We start from the raw sequence: 19,573 nt of genomic DNA, 5'->3' as shown, positions 1-19,573 counted from the left end.
GGAGGATAATAATTTGCCATTTCGTTGAGGGTACTCAGTCACCGGCTGTTGTTGTGATTGTATATTCTCATTCCTACACTAAAGACCAACTCGTCCGATTGAAGGCAACGTGTTCCTTTAAGGGCAGTGGACACTATTGGTCATTACTCAAAATAACTATTAGCATAAAACCTTATTTGGTAACGAGTAATGGAGAGAGGTTGATTTTCCACGAATTTGATTTTGACAATTACCAATAGTGTCCAGCGTCTTTAATTATTTTAAAACAACTTTTAAAAGCGTCTTTAAACAACTTACTCTTTTAAGACTGGTGGAGACAACTTTTGCTTTGTTTTTCGCTTTCGTCGCCTTGTGCTGTGACACTTTGAATACTTTCTGTGATGAAGACGTCGGCTGTTTTTCACTGGTACCCCTCATCTTGACCAGTTTGCTCTTCTGTTTGTTTGCTTTCCCCATGGTGTATTGCTTGTCGTACTGCTTGTCGCAACAACAACTGTAATCAGGAAAATTAAATGTTAGAAAAAATTAAAGTTTTTTCTATTTGAATTTGATTAGGCATCTATTATAATCACTGGCATTTAATGGAAGAGGGAATGGGGGACTTGGGCTGGGCAACCATAATGGTGCTTGAGTACAACTCACAAGGTGTGCAGTCTTGTAAAATTTTAATGGGTGCCCTCGTTGTAACAATATGAAAATTAAACGTCAGAAGAAATAAATGAAGACCAATCAACTTGAATTTAATTAGGCATACTATTATATCACTGGCATAAATGGAAGAGGGAATGGGGGACTTGGGCAACCATAATGGCGCAAGTGAGTAAAACTTACAGGGTGCAAGCTTGTAAAATGTCAATGGGCTGCTCTCGTTGTAACAGCAGGAAAATTAAACGTCAGAATAAATAGATGAAGTTCAACCTATTTGAATTTGATTAGGCATATATTATTTTATTACTGACAATGGAAGAGGGAATGAAGGACTTGGGCAACCATAATGGCGAGAGCTCGATTAAAACTCACAGGGTGTGTACATTTGTAAAACTTTAAATCCAAACAATCGTGCGCGTATTGGTTGCTTGTTGTAACAACATGAAAATTAAACATTATAATAAATAAATTTAAGATCAAGACAATTCGCGTTTGATTACACATGCATAAGAAGGTGGGGGAATATGGAGAACGTGGGTAATGATTGGGTCCAAGCTTATACTATAGGTAAAAACTACAGAGCAAAACTTGAGAAATAATTGGGAACTTTTGGACTCTAATTTTGCATTCGAGCACAACATTAAACATTGGAATAAATAAAATGGAAGTTACAAACAAAATCAATTTTAATTTAATCTACCACGTGCATAAATGGGTGGGAGTTTTTATGCAGGACCTTTGGCATTTCATGGGTCCAAGCTTGAGTAAGACTCACATGGTGCAAGTTCTGCAAGTTTGGAAAACTTCGAATCCATGGTAGCAGCATTCGAGCACAATGGGTTCCGTGTTGTTACAAACAACAGGGAATTAAACGTCAGATAAATAAATGGGAGTTCAATCAGTTTGAATTGGATCACACAGGCATAAATTGGTGGGAGAACAACTTACAGTGTGCAAGTTTTGAAAACTTTGAATCCAACGATTATAGCATTCGAGCACAATGGGCTGCTCGTTGTAACAGCAGAAAAATTAAGCGTCAGAATAAATCAATTCAATCGTTTTGCTTTTGATCATGTTATATCACAGACAAGGGTGAAAAATTGGGTCTACTGCTTGAGGAAAAATAACAGGGTGCAAGTTTAGAAAGCTTTGAATCCAGATTAACATTCGAGCACATTAGGTATGACTTTTAAATCCCCCGAACGGCCCCAGCTGCCGAAGCCCATTACCAACAAAATCCCCAAAAGATTTAGAGTTACAATTGTTATTGTTAGTTAAGTCCAGGTTTCTCGCACCCCAGGTAAGGGGAAATGCGACATTTACAAAGAAAAAAGCTGATAAATCCTGCAGTTTTCGAAGGCTTTATCAGAGAAAATAGGATAAAATCATGGGGAGACTGACCGACACCCAGGGACGTCTCTATGGAAAGACTGTGATCTGACCGGGGGGTACCTGACTGACACTGGACCAATCAAGCCAATTATAGGTTAGCTTTGGGCAGTATAGCGACAGCGTTCAGGTTTTAGGAGTTTATCCAACACTAGAGAAAGCACAAACATTGAACTTTTTTTAACCATCGGCATGGATGCTAAATAACATTGTCAAAAACGAATGTTTTTTTTCTAAAGAGGTTTTCGGTATTTTTTTATGAAATGGGCCCTTTATTCAGTTTGGGAGAACCTCAGTGTAGATATTGAGGCTAAGTGGGTAGTTGTGCATTTGTTGTATGTTCCAGATGTAACAAACAAATAACGCAAGCAAAATACCAAGTCTGTAAAGATAAACCAAGGGCTGACAAGATAGCCACAAACAGTATTCATGTATTTTATGATAAACAATACATGAAATGACAAACCTGTGAAAATGTGGGTTTGTGTGTGTCAGGAGAAAATAGCGAAAACTATCGATGTAATCTTGTAAACACAATCATGTCATTAAAGACATTGGACACTATTGGTAATTGTCAAAGACCAGTCTTCTCACTTGGTGTATTTCAGCATATGCATTAAATAACAAACCTGTGAAAATTTGAGATCAATTGGTTGTCGAAGTTACGAGATAACTATGAAAGAAAAAACACCCTTGACATACGAAGTCGTGTGCTTCCAGATGCTTAATTTCGAGACCTCAAAATCGAATTCTGAGGTCTCGAAATCAAATTCCTTGAAATTACTTCTTTCTCGAAAACTACGTTACTTCAGAGGGAGCCGTTTCTCACGATGTTTTATACTATCAACCTCTTCCCATTACTCGTTACCAAGTAAGGTTTTATGATAATAATTATTTTGAGTAATTACCAATAGTGTCCACTGCCTTTTACCCATTGTGTGGGTCAGGAGAACATAGCGATGCACACTTGTAAGCATGTCAAAAACATTTGGTTGGATGTAACAAGCGAGAAAAAAAAAAAAACATTGCGTTTAATAATTTTAGGTTTTCAGATTTCCAGACGGTTTTCTCGTCTATGACGAGTCGTTTTCAAAAGGAAATATTTCACAGAACGAAATGGTTCAAGTATAAAATCCATAATCAGTGAGCTTTCAGACGCAATTAAAGCAACGGATTTTTATCCTGACTAATTCTGTTTATGCCTAAAACAATTTCAAGAATTCTCGTAATCTCAATGAACATTTTAATCCCAATTACATCAGAACTTTATGAAGCAACTATGGAAGCAGCCAGGCATTGGTATAAGTTGCATATCCCAGATAGGCCTATTTGCTTAAGAAATTATGTCATCCCATCCAACGCTTTCATGTTTGTTTTTGAAGACATCTCAATGATCTTCAAGACGTTTTCTGAACAAAATATTTCAGATTCTTGGGATTATATTAAGTTTAGAGATGAAGAAGGCACGTTTTGCCTGTCCCAAATATGACCCCAAAATATGCCAACAACATCAAATCCAATTCAATCATTTCAAAGATTTGTTCGATGGCATTTAGGATTATTTAGCCAACAGAGAGGTTTTAGGGTAAAAATGTGGATGGGGAAATGGTACGTGGCATAATACAAAAAACATTTAAGTTCTTTTGCTTGGCCAAATCCCGTACAGTACGCCTCTCTTAATTATTATGCATGACGTCATAATTCTTAACCAAAATGAGGCTATGGGCACACGTTCCCCATCACTTGCAGAGGCTGCGCCCATCGCCTCGTTTTAAGTTAGCATTGTGACATACGTCATACATAAATATTAAGAGAGGCGTATAAACACCAAACGATCATTTTACTAGTTAATGTGAGGAAATTCTCATCACCTGTGATGAGATATGACAATTGCAATTCTATAAAAATAACTCAAAGGTCTTGGTTCCCACCCTGAACCTCATAAGAAGTTACAATTCGGGTCTCGGGAGATGGATGTGTACATAATCTGTTCGTCACCAGAAGTACAAAACCAAAGGTTTGCACCAGTCACCAGAAGTACAAAACTAAAGGTTTGCACCAGTCACCAGAAGTACAAAACTAAAGGTTTGCACCAGTCACGCAGAAGTACAAAACTAAAGGTTTGCACCAGTCACCAGAAGTACAAAACTAAAGGTTTGCACCATAGGACATAGGCCCTTTGCCTATTCCGTGAACTTTTTCTTTCTCCCTGTGGCGAGTCCTTTACTTATGAAAGGTCCTGAAATCCACAAAGAAACTCACGAATCACATACCTAAATTTTTAGCTGTTCGAATTTCTAGGACTTACTAAAAATTCCATCAAATACATGTACACTATTACACTATATGATGTAGTAGTCTATAGTAGCACTCAGCAGAAAAAAAGGCATAAACAGGAGGTTATTTTTATAACTAAGAACTCAGCATACATCGATGTATGACAGCACTACATCATGTCAGTGTATTTTTTCCTGTCCCAGAAGTGACACAGCAATTAAATGCAAACGTAAAAATGTAATTGACAGGAAGTTCATGATCTCATTTGAGATGTCTGAGACTATTATTGATGAAATCTACGCTCAGTTTGTGTTTAAACACACTTGTATTACACATGCAGAATAAACACCGTAAAGAGTGGTTTGAAAAGCAACAAAATTAGAGTCGCTATCAATATGAAATTGACTATAAAGCATTCAAATTTGACCCATTAACAAATAGAAAAGTGGAGGGCAAGGGTACATTTGTACGACACTGTTCATTTGATCAAAACATGGGAGAAGATAGATGACATTGACAACGTTTTAGTTCGTGAAAATACTATTAGTAAAGAAAGCGGCACCATATAAAGCCTTAACTTTTTTCAAAGCAGACAAACAATATTTGAGTCCCAGCAACTTCATCAACTTCAGGAACTGAAAAACCAATTTGACCTAACATTGACCCTTCGCAATTCCTGTTTAGTGAAGATATAGTATTGTGTACCCCACAATGCCGGTTAAAAGGGGTTTATTGTGGAGGGGTACAATAGGGGTGTGGGGTACGGCACCCGGCTGACAACTTTTGAGTCAGAAAAGCACCGCCTTTTCCCCTTCAGGCCACCAATATATCAACTCAAATCTATTCCAATTCAAGACAATCTAGTTAAACTTCTGATAGCATATAATATGTTTTTTGTTTGGGTTCGTAGGAGTGGAGTGGGGGTGGCTACGGGGGTTCGCAAACAGCACACTTTTAAAAAGTGACACTGACATGGGGAAATAAAACCATATATATGCAATGGATTGGAAAGGAATGCGAGTGTTTTGATGGATGGGTGATGTCGGGGGATTATGGTGCTTAAATGCATGACTGGGCTAATGGTAGGAGTGCTTGCCGTCCCTGGCCAGGACCCAATACCTAAAGTAGCTAAGCACAACAACTATGCTTATAGTACAATGAGGTAACCAGTCAAAACACAATTTCACGTGCAGCATTTGTGACTGTATCCTGCTCATTTCTGCTCATTTTTTTAAGCAATACTCTCAACTTAAGCAGCTCAATGAAACCGCAGTGGTGTATCCATGTAATGCAAATCACAACCCTAAAAAAAACTTAAAGGCACCGGACACTTACCAAAATAAACTGTTAGCATAAAAACTTAGTTGGTAACAAGCAATGGGGAGCTGTTGAAAGTATAAAACATTGTGAGAAACGGCTCCCTCTGAATTAACGAAGTTTTCGAGGCCTCAGAATTAGATTTTGAGGTCTCGAAATCAAGCACCTGAAAGCATACAAATTCGTGTGACAATGGTGTTTTTCTTTCATTATTATCTCGCAATTTCGACGACCAATTGAGCTTAAATTTTTCACAGGTTTCTTATTAAATTTTTCACAGGTTTCATTATGTTAAGATACACCAAGTGAGAAGACTTGGCTTTGACAATTACCAATAGTGTCCAGCGTCTTTAAAGCCGAGTGGTTGAAAGTGAACTGCACATAATGCCCTCCACTGCGGTAGAAAAACTATTAAAGTTAATGGATCATGCAGTTATTTTTTACATTGTTAATAATCTAAAATATGATTTTGAGCTCAAGCAGACGATAATGTTAAAGAAAAACAAATATTAAAGTTAACGACTCGTGCAGTTATTGTTGACATTATTATAACTAGTCTGAATATAATTTGCGGTTAACCTGACGATTATATAAAATTACCCCATCAAAAGTACACACGAACAAATTTTTTCGAAATAACTACTAGGGCCTATGTTGATTTACAAACAACAAAGCATCTCAATGGCAGAGTACTTTTTACAATTGTTCAAGGGGCACTGGCATCAACAATATGACTACGTAGTCAGTCAACCCGCCCACTTTTCCTGTTTTTTTCCCCTGTACACAACACATACATCATCAACATCAACGGTTCTTTTCAGAACCAGCCTAACTCATACATGGTGTTACCGCAAACCTTTCCATATTATATTTCATTCGAGTTAAATACGTCCTAAATCCTTCAATTCAGGCAGGAAGGCAAGGGCCCTTTTTGGTGTTGCATCTATGAAGTACCAAGTAAAACTTAGCAATGGATCCGTTTGTATCTTGTTAAGTAAACTCGATGGCTAGTTCTAATTTTAAATAGCTTGACGTCTAGGAGATTGGTCATGACAGGCTCTAAGGAAACCCACTATTGATTAAGAAGGGTGTCCTAACATGGGGCCGACTATAGTATTACTAAAGAAGGTAGTTCCTAACTTTGGGATTATGGAAACCAACTGTTAATAAAAAATGTTGGTCCTACAGAGGTCCTGAGGAAACTCAATGATAATCAAGAAGGTAGGTCCTAACATAGGTCCCAAAGAAACCCACTGTTAATCCAGAATGTTGATCCAACATAGGTCCTTAAAGTCACCTGGAAGTGGTATTTTGTCAAAAGTAAGCTTTTGTCACTAAAATATGTGTTTTGCTAAGTGAAATATGAATAAACAATTAACTAAGGTTTAAAAAAACTAATTTTCATGTGATTTACAAATTTGAAGAAAAAAAAATCCCGACCCAAAAGGGCGCTGTTCGTGACGTCAATCGAGGCGCGATGAATCGCATGCAGTGCTAACACAAGATAGTGACGCTTGGCGCGAGCCCTCACAGTTGAAACGTACAAACTCACGACAAGGACTTGATTGTACTTGCACGTACGTGTGTTTTATGTTCGATCGAGGCAAAGTGTGCCTCGATTGACGTCACAAAAGGGGTAGTCACCCCACACCATCCTTTTGTTTACATACAGAAATCGTTAAAAACAATAACTCAAAACATTTTTTATTGTTCAGAAACATATACTCTAATGTTTGAAGAAACAAAAAATCTATTTCCAGGTGACTTCCACGTTTTCCAAGAAGATTTGTTCTCCAGCACCATAAGTTCTAAGGAAACCCATTGTCAATCAAGAATGTTGATCAAACATAGGTCCAAGGCAAACCCACTGCTAATCACGATGGTTGGTCCTAGGTCCATAAGGAAACCCTCTATAACAAATGTCTCAATGCAACCCACTCTAAATCAAAAAAGTTGGTAACATAGGTCCCAAGAAAACCGCCAGTTCCGGTGCTTACCCACTATTAAAGGCCGTGGACACTATTGGTAATTGTCAAAGACAAACCTTCATAGTTGCATCTCAACATATGCATAAAATACCAAACCTGTGAAAATTTGAGCTCAATCAGTCATCAAACTTACGAGATAATTACGAAAGAAAAAAAACACCCCTGTCACATGAAGTTGTGTGCTTTAGATGGTTGATTTCGAGACCTCAAGTTCTAAACCTGAGGTCTCCAAATCAAATTCGTGGAAAATTACTTCTTTCTCGAAAACTATGTCATTTCAGAGGGAGCCGTTTCTCACAATGTTTTATACCACCAACCTCTCCCCATTACTTGTCACCAAGAAAGGTTTTATGCTAATAATTATTTTGAGTAATTACCAATAGTGTCCACTGCCTTTAAGGACCTATGTTGGATCAAGACATTTGGTTCCAACACGGTTCAAAGTAAACCCACTGGTACTCAAGAAGGTTTGCCCTAACACATAATGGCCTTTATTATCTTACTGGGCGACCATACTGCTGCACACTCCCTTTTGAAATATATTAGGGGAAACTTCATCATGCCATGCGTACCGTGTTCTGACACCTATGATGCCCAGTGATACCATACTAAAGCAAGTCTGTCAAATCTCACATAACGGTGATGTTGTTTTCACCTCCATTCCATACCACCTCCCGGGATATTTTTCACCTGGGGGTAGCCCCTGTATTTTTTGGATCAGGTCACTAACACCGTTTAACTATGTCATATTAGTAGGCTGTAATATCAGCTACTCATAATACAGCTGTCCAACTCTGGTAACGATGAAAATATTCCAATAGTGTCCAGTGCCTTTAACCTTGACGACATACGAATGGCAGAAAACAGATCAAACTTTCACACTCAATTTGTATGAAATAATTTTGCAAAGTTTTCCTTTTTTGCAGTTCATCATGTTTTAGGTCATAACTTTAATATCATTTTAACCATTCCCTAAAAACACTGGGATAAAAGGAAGTGAAACTGTGGTGTCTGTGTTGTTAATGACAATTCAAGACAATTGTCCCAATTTCAGATTAGACAATTCTACAGTTCAGGGTCTTCCATGGTAAACACTACTATGAACAGGCACCAACAATGAAGTTTGTGAAGACAGTAGACACTATTGGTAATTGTCAAATACCAGTCTTCTCACTTAGTGTATCTCAACATATGCATAAAATAAGAAACCTGTGAAAATTTGAGCTCAATTGGTCGTCGAAGTTGCGAGATAATAATGAAAGAAAAAAGCAACCTTGTCACACGAAGTTGTGTGCTTTCAGATGCAAGTTGATTTCGAGACCTCATCTAATTATTAGGTCTCGAAATCAAATTCGTAGAATATTACTTCTTTCTCGAAAACTACGTTACTTCAGAGGGAGCCGTTTCTCACAATGTTTTATACTATCAACCTCTCCCCATGACTTGTTACCAAGTAAAGTTTTATTCTAATAAATATTTTGAGTAATTACCAATAGTGTCCACTGCCTTTAAAGGTTCTGCATTATTGGTTTTTGAAAAAGTAAATTCATTTCCATCCTCTGGTAGTTTTAAAAGGAAAGGAGTAGACACTTTTGGTAATTACTCAAAATAATTATTTTCATAAAACATCACTTGGTAACGAGTAATGGGGAGAGGTTGATAGTATAAAACATTGTGAGAAGCAGCTCCCTCTGAAGTGACGAGGTTTTCAAGAAAGAAGTATTTTTTCCACGAATTTGATTTCGAAACCTTAGATTTAGAATTATAGCATCTGAAAGCACGCAACATGGTGTGACAATGGTGTTTTGTCTTTCATTGTTTTCTCGCAACTTCGACGACCATTTGAGCTCAAATTTTCACAGGTTTGTTATTTTATGCATATGTTGAGATACACAAAGTGAGAAGACTTTAACTTTGACAATGACCAATAGTGTCTAGTGTCTCTAACAAACACACAAACAACTTTTGAAAACAATAACCAGTGAAATCGTTTCATCCGGTGTTGTTTCTTTCACAGTAAATTTAAAATTGGATGGTCGACCGACCATCGTTTTAATGGGTGAGTTTTAACACAACAAGGTCTGACAACTTGCAATCGTCGCCATTTGCTTTTGTTTTTCTCCTCAGACATGTCAGGCGCACACGTATAAACAGGGCTCAATTTCATGAAGCTGCTTAAAGGCAGTGGACAATATTGGTAATTACTCAAAATAATTATTAGCATAAAACCTTTCTTGGTGACGAGTAATGGGGAGAGGTTGATGGTATAAAACATTGTGAGATCGAGACCTCAGATTTAGAACTTGAGGTCTCGAAATCAACCATCTAAACGCAGCCAACTTCGTGTGACAAGGGTGTTTTTTCTTTCATTGTGAGCTCAAATTTTCACATGTTTGTTATTTTATGCATACAAAAAGTTGAGATACACCAACTGTGAAGGCTAGTCTTTGACAATTACCAATAGTGTCCACTGCCTTTAAGCAGAAAATATAGTTTCCGCTAGGCAGGGTACCAGTCACATGCAGATTGTACACGAAAAATGACATTTTAGCTGGTATTCATATTCCGCTAAGCATAATTTTGATGAGCTACTGAATTTAGGCACAGGTTGTCGGAACGATATTCAAATTTAAATCTAGTCCACAAACCAGTGAGCGTTTTATAGAAGAAAAACAATTCTGATAAATTTAGACGTAGCAGACGTTTTCCATACTCCAACACCCTTGTCATACGAAGTTGTGTGCGTTTAGATGGTTGATTTCGAGACCTCAAGTTCTAAATCTGAGGTCTCGAAATCAAATTCGTTGAAAACTGTTTTATACTATCAACCTCTCCCCATTACTTGTTACCAAGAAAGGTTTTATGCTAATCATTTTTAAGAGTAATTACCAATAGTGTCCACTGCCTTTAAGAAATGACTGTGTGTGGCAGCCTTTGAACACTATAGTTTACAAATAGTTCATTTTTCTTATATTTTATTGCTCTGTTTACAATAGCAACCATAAAGTGAAACCTTCGCACCAATTAGTGGTATCTTTATGGCCTATATATCTGTCGTCAGATTTAATTTTGCAGCGCATTATTTAAGTTTATGGCCCGAGCGTGTAACATTCACATCTTGGCAACTGATAAAAACGATGTATGTACGGAGCTTAAGTCTCTGACCTTGAAATATATTTGTTTTCAATAATAGCCTTTTGCCAGTGGCGTAACCAGGGGATTGGTGGGCAGGGCAGGCAGGAAATTTAACCACGAGTAACCCGTCCTAATTATTTAGGATGGGTTCGATGCGTCCTACGTCTATATGGATACGAAATTTAACTCGTCCTAAGTCCTAAGATTAAACTTGAGTTGGGAAGAGTTTGATCGACGGCAGGTATCCGCCAATGCAGGCGCTCACATGGCGCTTGCTCCAAACTTTTGCGCTCTAGTCAGCTAAACTCCAAGTACATGCACTGCTCGTGATATCTCAATAATGTCTGTGCCCACGCCCCCCCCCCCTGCTTTGCCCCAGACGAATAGGTATAGTTACGCCACTGACGTCATTGTTATAACAAAAACCTTTGCCATAATTTTTGGAACTCACCGAGTGTAAGAAGACTTCTCCGATCGGGGTGAAGACATCACCTAAGGGGTCTCAAAGTAATAGCTCATAATAGAGTAAACATATTTTCTTAAAAATCCATCATTCAGACGTCTTTCTGGCCTTTACTGACCATGGATTTCTGCCTATAATATAGGACAATAAAATTGAAAATTTGCAAATTTTTCAAACGTAACGGACAAGTTTTTCGTGACATTTGGTTTTAAACTTTACATAGTCAGCTTTGAGATTAAAAATCTACCCTTAAAATCTATCATTTCAAGTCCGACAATATTTCGTACTTTCACAATAAACTTGTAGATACACTCACTACATCACCAATTGCATCCTGGATTTCTACCTATTTCTACCGCTGCAGCATTAGACCGTGGGATGATCATCAAAAAGGGCTCTAGTTTTCGAGTTTTGTGGTCTACCCTCTGCAACTACCTGAATTTTTCCCCAGATGTTCTTATGGAAGTCCTGAATAACATGTGAAAGTCGTCAAGGGCAAAACTTGCACAGTAATGAGTTATTTTAATTAGAAAATAATTATAGAAAAATAGCGCCCTCTATTGGTCAAAACTGGAGAACTATGCACAAACTCTATGGGCAAATCACCAAGTGCACAAACGAATGGGGAAAATATACTGGCTTATTTATTTTGCTTTCATTTACAGGTTTTCAGCTCTTTTCTCCCAAATTAATTAATTATTTAACATCCCTGGACATCAATCATTTCCCCAATTGAGTTATTTCAATTGTTTCAAATTAATGTCACTAACAAACTTTCTGGGCCTCATTTTGGTCATTTACTAAGTTTTCAGAGCTTAGACAGGCCTTAATTAAATTGTAATCGATTGAATGAATGAACTTGACAAAAAAAGGATATTGTTGACATTCAGATTTTTTTAATTTCTTCTCTTCATATCATAATGACACATTTCTAGTACAATACTCATTGTTATCATGATGAATTATGTTACTTTCTTGAAAAGGCCCTTTTAAATTCCCCCACACAATTCAATTTAAAACAATAATAAATCCGTTTATGTGCCGTATAACCTATGCCTGGCGTATCCCCAAAAAGTCTTGACGTATTCTCACGTATCCACATGTAACATACATAACTTCATTTTAAGTTAGTGATACGCTATCAATTCATTAGTCATACGCTTTGTATACGTTCAGTACGCTATGGATGCGATTCTGGGAAGTTGGGCACTCTTGAACTTTTAAAATGCTCGAACTAGTTTCTGTAGGCCTATACGCCGGCATACGTTAAGGCGATACACCATGGTGTGACAGGGCCGTTAACAATTTCAAAGATATAAAGATTTTACAAAATTGAATGAAAATAATATAAATCTAGTTCCCAAACTGTCTTTCTGGTACCACAGTAACTGATGGGTTAATTCAATTCTCAAATAAATTGTTCCACATTTATTTTAAGGTTTATATTTTGGTAAGCCAAAAGCTTACTTTTTACACATTGTACTTGTGCAGAATTCTCTTCTTGTTTTTTCTACTTTTCTATTGAAAATGATGATTCAGACAACATTTTGTTTAAATTAGTTATCATCAGAATAAACATCCCCGTCCGAGTCCTTTGTAGCCACTCCGCAACTGGCACAAAAGCATAAGTCTGTGCAGGGGAAATTGATTTGTTGACAGGAACATCTGCTGTGTGATATTTTCCTTTACATACTTTCTTCTTCAATCTGCATGATACACTGTTCGGGGAGCACGTTCAGCTGAGGCGTTTCAGAATCACCAGTGTCAGAGCGTAGCAACCTTTTGATCGTGGTTCACCTTCAGTTGTCTCGTTGCTAATGGCATCACTATTCTCGCGTTCTGCAAGCGAATTATAAAAGCATACTCGATGACTGAACAGACAGTACACAAAATAAAAACAATTTGTAGGAAAAGCAAACATGTACAGTTTTGGTGAAGGTAGATCAACTCATTGTTCCTTAATTGTAGTACACATCCAATCCAAAGTTTATTTAGGCAGTATGAATTTCTCATATCCAAGTGGCATGCCCTCATACCCTAGTCAACTTGTGCCCAACTACTAAAGGTCAATCCATACAAAACGTATGATAAAGAGCACCGGAAAGCTTTTGATATAAAGAGGACATTTTTACCCAATACTTTGAACTTTTCATTATCTTGTAGCAAATTCTTGCAAAAGTTTACACAGATTTTATATATAGATTTTTTTATTTAATAGTAGGGATACTGGTCCTGTTCACAAATACCAACAGTTAACCATATATTCATTTGAGTTTTTTCTCTCGTTTTCCTGAAAACAAAAGAAAAAAAGGTTAGAAGGTTACGCACAGTATTTCTTCTGGTGGACGAGAGTAATGAACAAGTTATTTTTTTTTACCTTCAATTTTTGTTCTTCTTTAGCTTTCTCAGATTAGTTTCTGCCTTTCTTTGTTTGTCCTACTACCTGCACGCTTCATTGTCAGCGAAAAGTGTTGATATACCACTAACCCAGAGCGGACATGTCATACTGAAAAGAAAAGAAATACAAATAAATGAGGCCCTAGTTTACTCATCTTATTTGAAAACAAAATTAGGCTTGTTCCCCTTAGTTTAAATACAAAATTTTAATTTTAATACCACATCTCAAAGAAATCTGGTTGTTTGCCTCTAGAATTTTAAGAATAAAGATGGGGATGTTATTTATTATTATTCAAGCATACTTCATCACGTGATTAGTATGGGGGTCTTGGGGTACGTGTATGTACCCTTGCCCTTCCTCCACTTCAGTGTTTTAGTTTAGTAAGTAAGGGCCAATTTAATTTTCCTGAATCGTGTAAATTTTTAATCGGCCTAGTGCATTGAATACTTAATGTTTTTTGATTTTTCATACTGTAGTCTGTACATGTAATTGTAATTACTAATTGTAACAGTGCATGTATGAATATGATGTATGTTTTTTGTTATTAATTCAAGTATTAAGTAAATAACTTAAACCGATGTGTGTCATCATCATGATTCATCACCAAAATGTGTATCCTCATCATGTGATCGTGACTCTGATTTCGTTTCATATATTTGAGAGATCGGAGCATTTCATTTTGTTTAACTTCATGACTTGAATAAAAAAAAAAAAAAAAATGATTAACTGCTTTGCTTCGAATTGAAGCACAACTTATTCTGGAAAGAAATGTTGCCTAAATACCTTCAACTTCCACTAGTACATCCACGGTACTCCAACCAGCAGCTGCCGCTGTGCTTTCTGGTGAAATTGGATCGGAAGGTCTTGTCTTTTGTAGGTCGCTGTCATGTCAATGTCATCCATCCATGGCGTCCAAACTCCAAGCATACACATTTTCACATGTCATGATGATCATGATGTTTTTCCTAACCACTGCTGGGCCAACGAACTCCTGCCAGCGATAACTATTTTCCCGAACTAGCTCGGATTAAATTTATGTTGTTTTCATGTAACATAAAACGAGCCGATCTTCGCAACTTTCTTCCCTTCACACAGGACGAAGTTTCCTGAGAAGCGTAGACGACATCTTTCTGAAATCCTTCTCGAAACCACGGCTTCGGCTCCGCATGCTAGCTTGGCCCCGCGGTTGTTTTGGCAATTGTGCGTACTTTGCGTACGCGCTCAGTCAGGGCTTCAGACGAGATAAGGGAACCTGAAGCTGAATCCAACGCAGGCGCCGTCGTTTCGAAAAGGGCCACAAAACCACAGGACTTCGAAACAAGCTCTTTCATTGGTCTACACATCCGCATGCATGTCATATGCGCTATGATTGGCCGAGCTTATAAGTCATCTATTTTGTTGTTGCACGTTCAGCCATTTATTCTCGCTGTATTATTGTGCTTCATTTCGCGAATAAATCCATACTGTGCAAGTTTTGTGCTTGACGACTTTTTTTGGGTGGTAAGTTGAATTTTCTTCAAATTTTGAGACCAAATGTAAGTAGTTGTGTAGGGTAGAGCACTGAAAAGCAGAATTTGGAGCATCATCCCACGGTCTACATGTAAACGTGTAACTCCACGCTCGCATGCCTTAAAGGAACACGTTGCCTTGGATCGGTCGAGTTGGTCTTTGAAAAGCGTTCTGTAACCGTTTGTTATAAAATGCACATGGTTAGAAAGATATTATAAAAGTAGAATATATTGATCTACACAAATATGCCTCGAAATTGCGTGGTTTTCTTTTTACCTCGTCAACTAACGCGGTCGGCCATTTATGGGAGTCAAAATTTTGACTCCCATAAATGGCCGACCGTGATAGTTCGCGACGTAAAAGGAAAACCATGCAATTTTGAGTGATACTTGTGTGGATCATTATATTCTACTTTTAAAACATCTTTCTCACCATATGCATTTTTATAACAAACTGTTTCAAACGCTTTTAATAGACCAACTCGTCCGATCCAAGGCAACGTGTTCCTTTAAAAAAACCAATGTTCAAAAACTTGGTATATCTTATTTCCAGTGTAACACGAGACTTTTCTAAGCTCAACCAAAAAAACAGTCATAAGTCTCGACTTGCTCCAGATGACAATTATGAGCCCGGACGGGTTTCAAAAAACCCATTTGAATACAAACTGGGGTAAATCTAGCCTGTTCTCTACTCTGCCTGGAACCATTGCCGATTGTTCCATGACCCAATTCGTCGCTGACGTTGAATGTTGATCAATGTTTAGCGCGAAGGACAAAAAACCTTGACTTGTTTGTGCTGAACTAATGTGACAATGTTCTTATTGACAGCTGGGTTTGGCATTTTGACATTGCTGGCTGCTTCAAACACCATGAATAGATGAATTTGTATTATGTATATATTTTGTCGCTATTTGCACTTCTTGCCTTCACAGACTATTTCTCACAGGCGCAAAATGCAGTTGGGAATTAGAGAACAAGTTTGTATCAGATTAATACTAGACACCCCCCCCCCCCCCAACAATATAGTTTCCCCAAAAAGTAACAACAAAATAACAAGCTTCGAAGACCTGTAATTTTCTCACACAAGTTTCTTCTTACAACAAAATACAAATTTTTAGATCAAAATAAACTGGTGAAATTAAAGTAAAATTTGAACATGTATCCTGTTTCTATTAAAATCAAAACACAACAGACTCTCAAAAATGCATTAAAGACAGTGGACACTACTGGTAATTGTCAAAGACCAGTCTTCTCACTTGGTGTCTCAACATATGCGTAAAATAACAAACCTGTGAAAATTTAAGTTCAATTGGTCGTCGAAATTGCGAGATAATAATGAAAGAAAAAACACCCTTGTCACACGAAGTTGTGTGTGTTTAGATGGTTTATTTCGAGACCTCAAATTGTAAATCCGAGGTATGGAAATCAAATTCGTGGAAAATTACTTCTTTCTCGAAAACTATGTCACTTCAGAGGGAACCGTTTTCTCACAATGTTTTATCCCCATTACTCGTCACCAAGTAAGGTTTTATGCTAATAATTATTTTGAGTAATTACCAATAGTATCAACTGCCTTTTAACAAACGTGATAACTAAACATGAACATCGTGCTGTTCTCATATGATTCGCATGAGCCAGTCTCCCAGAATATGTGAACAATGCACCCTTGACTAAAACAAAAGTGTGGTTGTGGGATTATGTGCTTTACATTCAAACAGGGGGCCACACATGAGGACAAGGGTCCCGGTCGGGCCGGGAGGTTAAAGACTTTGGTCATTGTCAATCTTAAAATATGCATCAAATACCAACAACTTGGACTCAATTAGTCATCAAAGCTGCAAGAGTTAACGAAAGAAACACCGTTGTTGCACAATATTATGTGTACTTTCAGCAGATGCCTTTAAAAAAACTTCAGGCCTGAAAACCTGAAGTCTTTTAATAGATGAGTGAAAAATTACCCCATTCCCAAAACTACGTTGCTTCAGACGGAGCCGTTTTTCACAATGTTTTATACTAAACCTACAGCTCCCCATTGCTCGTTACCAAATTATTTTGAGCGATTACCAATAGTGTCTAGCGCCTGAAAATACTGTGTACACAAAACAAATGGGAGAGCTATTCGCCAGGGTCAATGGGAAGAGTCCCCAATTTTTTGCAGGTGAAATGTACAAATAATTGTGTATCGATAATGAATGTTTAGATGCCGTGCAAATCAAACCAAACCACAAACCCCAAAGGTTAATGTGAGGTTTCCGCCATGATGCTTTGTGAACCACATAATTCAGATTCATCGAGCATTTGAATTCTCTCCGGTCCACACGTCAAGCGGCAGGGTCTGATAGACGCACCAAATGTAAGGTAATAAAATCCAAAACGAGACAGCCACATCCATGAATCTCCGGACCTCCAAAACAGCATCCATAAAACAAAACACTCCAGGGCCCAATTTCATAGAGCTGCTAAGCACAACAGTTTGCTTAGCATGAAATGTCTTCCTTGATAAAAACAGGATTACCAACCAAATTTCCACGTGATTTTCAGGATAAGCAAACAACGGCTGAATACCAGTAACACGCAATATGCAACAAATGGAAATTCGGTTCGTAATCCTGTTTTTATCAAGGAAGAAACTTCATGCTTAGCAAATTGTTGTGCTTAGCAGCTCTATTAAATTGGGCCCATAGATGTACGGTCTTGAACTTATGTCATAAGTTAGGGGGGAGGGGGTATCCCAACGATCAGCAGATAAAATGTGAAGTATAAATGACTTTCCCTTGAGGTCCACACCCACCATGGGCCTCATTATAAAATTCTGGTTCAGGAAGTTCATGTCAACCAGAACGGAATTACCGCATATTTCAACATAATTTATGACATCTCTGGTTCTGACAGGTGCATGATTGCAGCAATTATTTTAACCGAATGGCTGTGGAAATTCGATTTTGGAAACAATAACCTTTTCTAGCCAAAGGCGGTAGGGGTTACTTAAGTCATTTTGGTGAGGTGTGAACGTAGGTTAGGTTCAAAGCCAAACCATAATGAAATTGGTTAGGCCCATAATAACTTACACATATTCACTTTCTGAGTTTGGTTGAATTGACTATTCCTGTTTTCCCATGCAAGTATAATATTTTATCAATTTTGACATAGTGATATAAATGTCCTCTTCTTTAGTTATCAAAGTGTGGGGATGGCAGACTTATAAAAAGCAAACAAAACACATTCAAGCCATTGACACTTTCCGTCAACGGCAATCTTCTAGAACTGAGAGATGAAGGATGGGCTTTGAATAGTTGGATCAGATTAATTACCTGGAAGATTAATTATAGCTTGTTTAAGATGAGGGAAATGTGTATTTTTTGTTTTACTGTGCATACATTTGATACAGGGTTCAGGTGTAAAAAGCCATTCATAAATACCTCAGAGAGTTCCGCTATTCCTATTGGTGGAGAGGGCGTCACGTGGGGTGTTTAAACCTTTGATAATGACCAGTGTTTGTAACCGGTTGTGAGCGGATACTCCGCGCTAGTCTTGGTGAAAGACATTTCTTGTTACGGGTGATGCGGGCGCTACCCTTTAATTCCCTTGTTTTCACACTACTCATTCCCCGGGGGCAACCCCGGGGAATGCCGGTCGGACCATTCACACTTGGATCGCGTTTCCCTACCCTCGCTAAATTGTATATCCCGGGGAGTATAGCCGCACCCCAGCTCTAGAGTGGGATAAGCGGCAAAACCCCAGGGTATTGAAACTTGCAACAGGAACCCCGTGGCAGGGACAGTGCCGGGGTAACTGAGGGGTAAAACAACTCACAGCGATCACGACAGTAGCGTAACGTGTCGTCCGGAGTAAAGTCTAAAACTCACGGGTCAGACTTGACCTGAATTACGGGTCTCAATATTCCTGACCCAAATCCGGTCAGGTAACCAGGAAAGTGGTTAATAAATAGGATTTCTTACTCTGCTTATGCGACATTCCGGGTCAAACTGACCCCGAAATGGTTCAGGCCCAACGGGACTTGCATCTTAGTCTTTATATTGTGGAGTGTATGGCCAGGTGCCTGCCCCTTTGCTCGGTTTATCTTTGTATAAAGTGCTAAAAGTATTTTGAGAAATCACCATAAGCGTATAGATAAAGTCACAATTCCAAGGTGGATAACAAGATCATAACAGAAGAAAATAAATATTGCAAAGAAAAAAAACCGGATTGATTTGGGTGCCGCCTTGCCAAGCCAAGAAACGCAACTGATACACGACGTTGTGCAATTATTGTTTCAAACTTATTACAATAAAAACAACATTTAACTGACTTATTCCATAATTACTTTTGTGAACAAATACACGGCAATTATTGGCAAGTCGTGACACTAGAAATAAAAATCCAACCTCCATGGTCATCCCAGACATAGACACCTAACAAAATAACACCCACTCAAAAGACAACAGCCGAA

At 38.0% G+C, this 19,573-nt stretch overlaps 1 protein-coding gene and 1 long non-coding RNA gene across 3 annotated transcripts in view; both read right to left on the bottom strand.

Annotated features, from left to right (window-relative positions):
• LOC139934975 (ribosomal biogenesis factor-like) overlaps positions 1-19,573 on the bottom strand; it is an 84,837-nt gene that overhangs the window by 34,311 nt on the left and 30,953 nt on the right. For both annotated transcript variants that reach the window (XR_011785745.1, XM_071929408.1), the window contains exon 3: positions 298-493. Coding sequence is in view for 1 of the 2 variants with exons in the window: in XM_071929408.1 (XP_071785509.1) it covers positions 298-456 (159 nt within the window). In the remaining variant the exon portion in view is untranslated. The remainder of the gene's footprint in view (positions 1-297; positions 494-19,573) is intronic.
• On the bottom strand, positions 11,585-15,208 carry LOC139935375 (uncharacterized). Its single transcript, XR_011785801.1, has 3 exons — positions 14,399-15,208; positions 13,595-13,723; positions 11,585-13,056 (listed from the first exon to the last, which is right to left on the bottom strand). It is a non-coding gene; the product is annotated as an uncharacterized lncRNA (long non-coding RNA).

This window comes from Asterias amurensis, chromosome 3 (genome assembly GCF_032118995.1).
Source record: "Asterias amurensis chromosome 3, ASM3211899v1".
NCBI classification, from domain to species: domain Eukaryota; kingdom Metazoa; phylum Echinodermata; class Asteroidea; order Forcipulatida; family Asteriidae; genus Asterias; species Asterias amurensis.
This window is presented reverse-complemented; position numbering and strand designations above follow the sequence as displayed.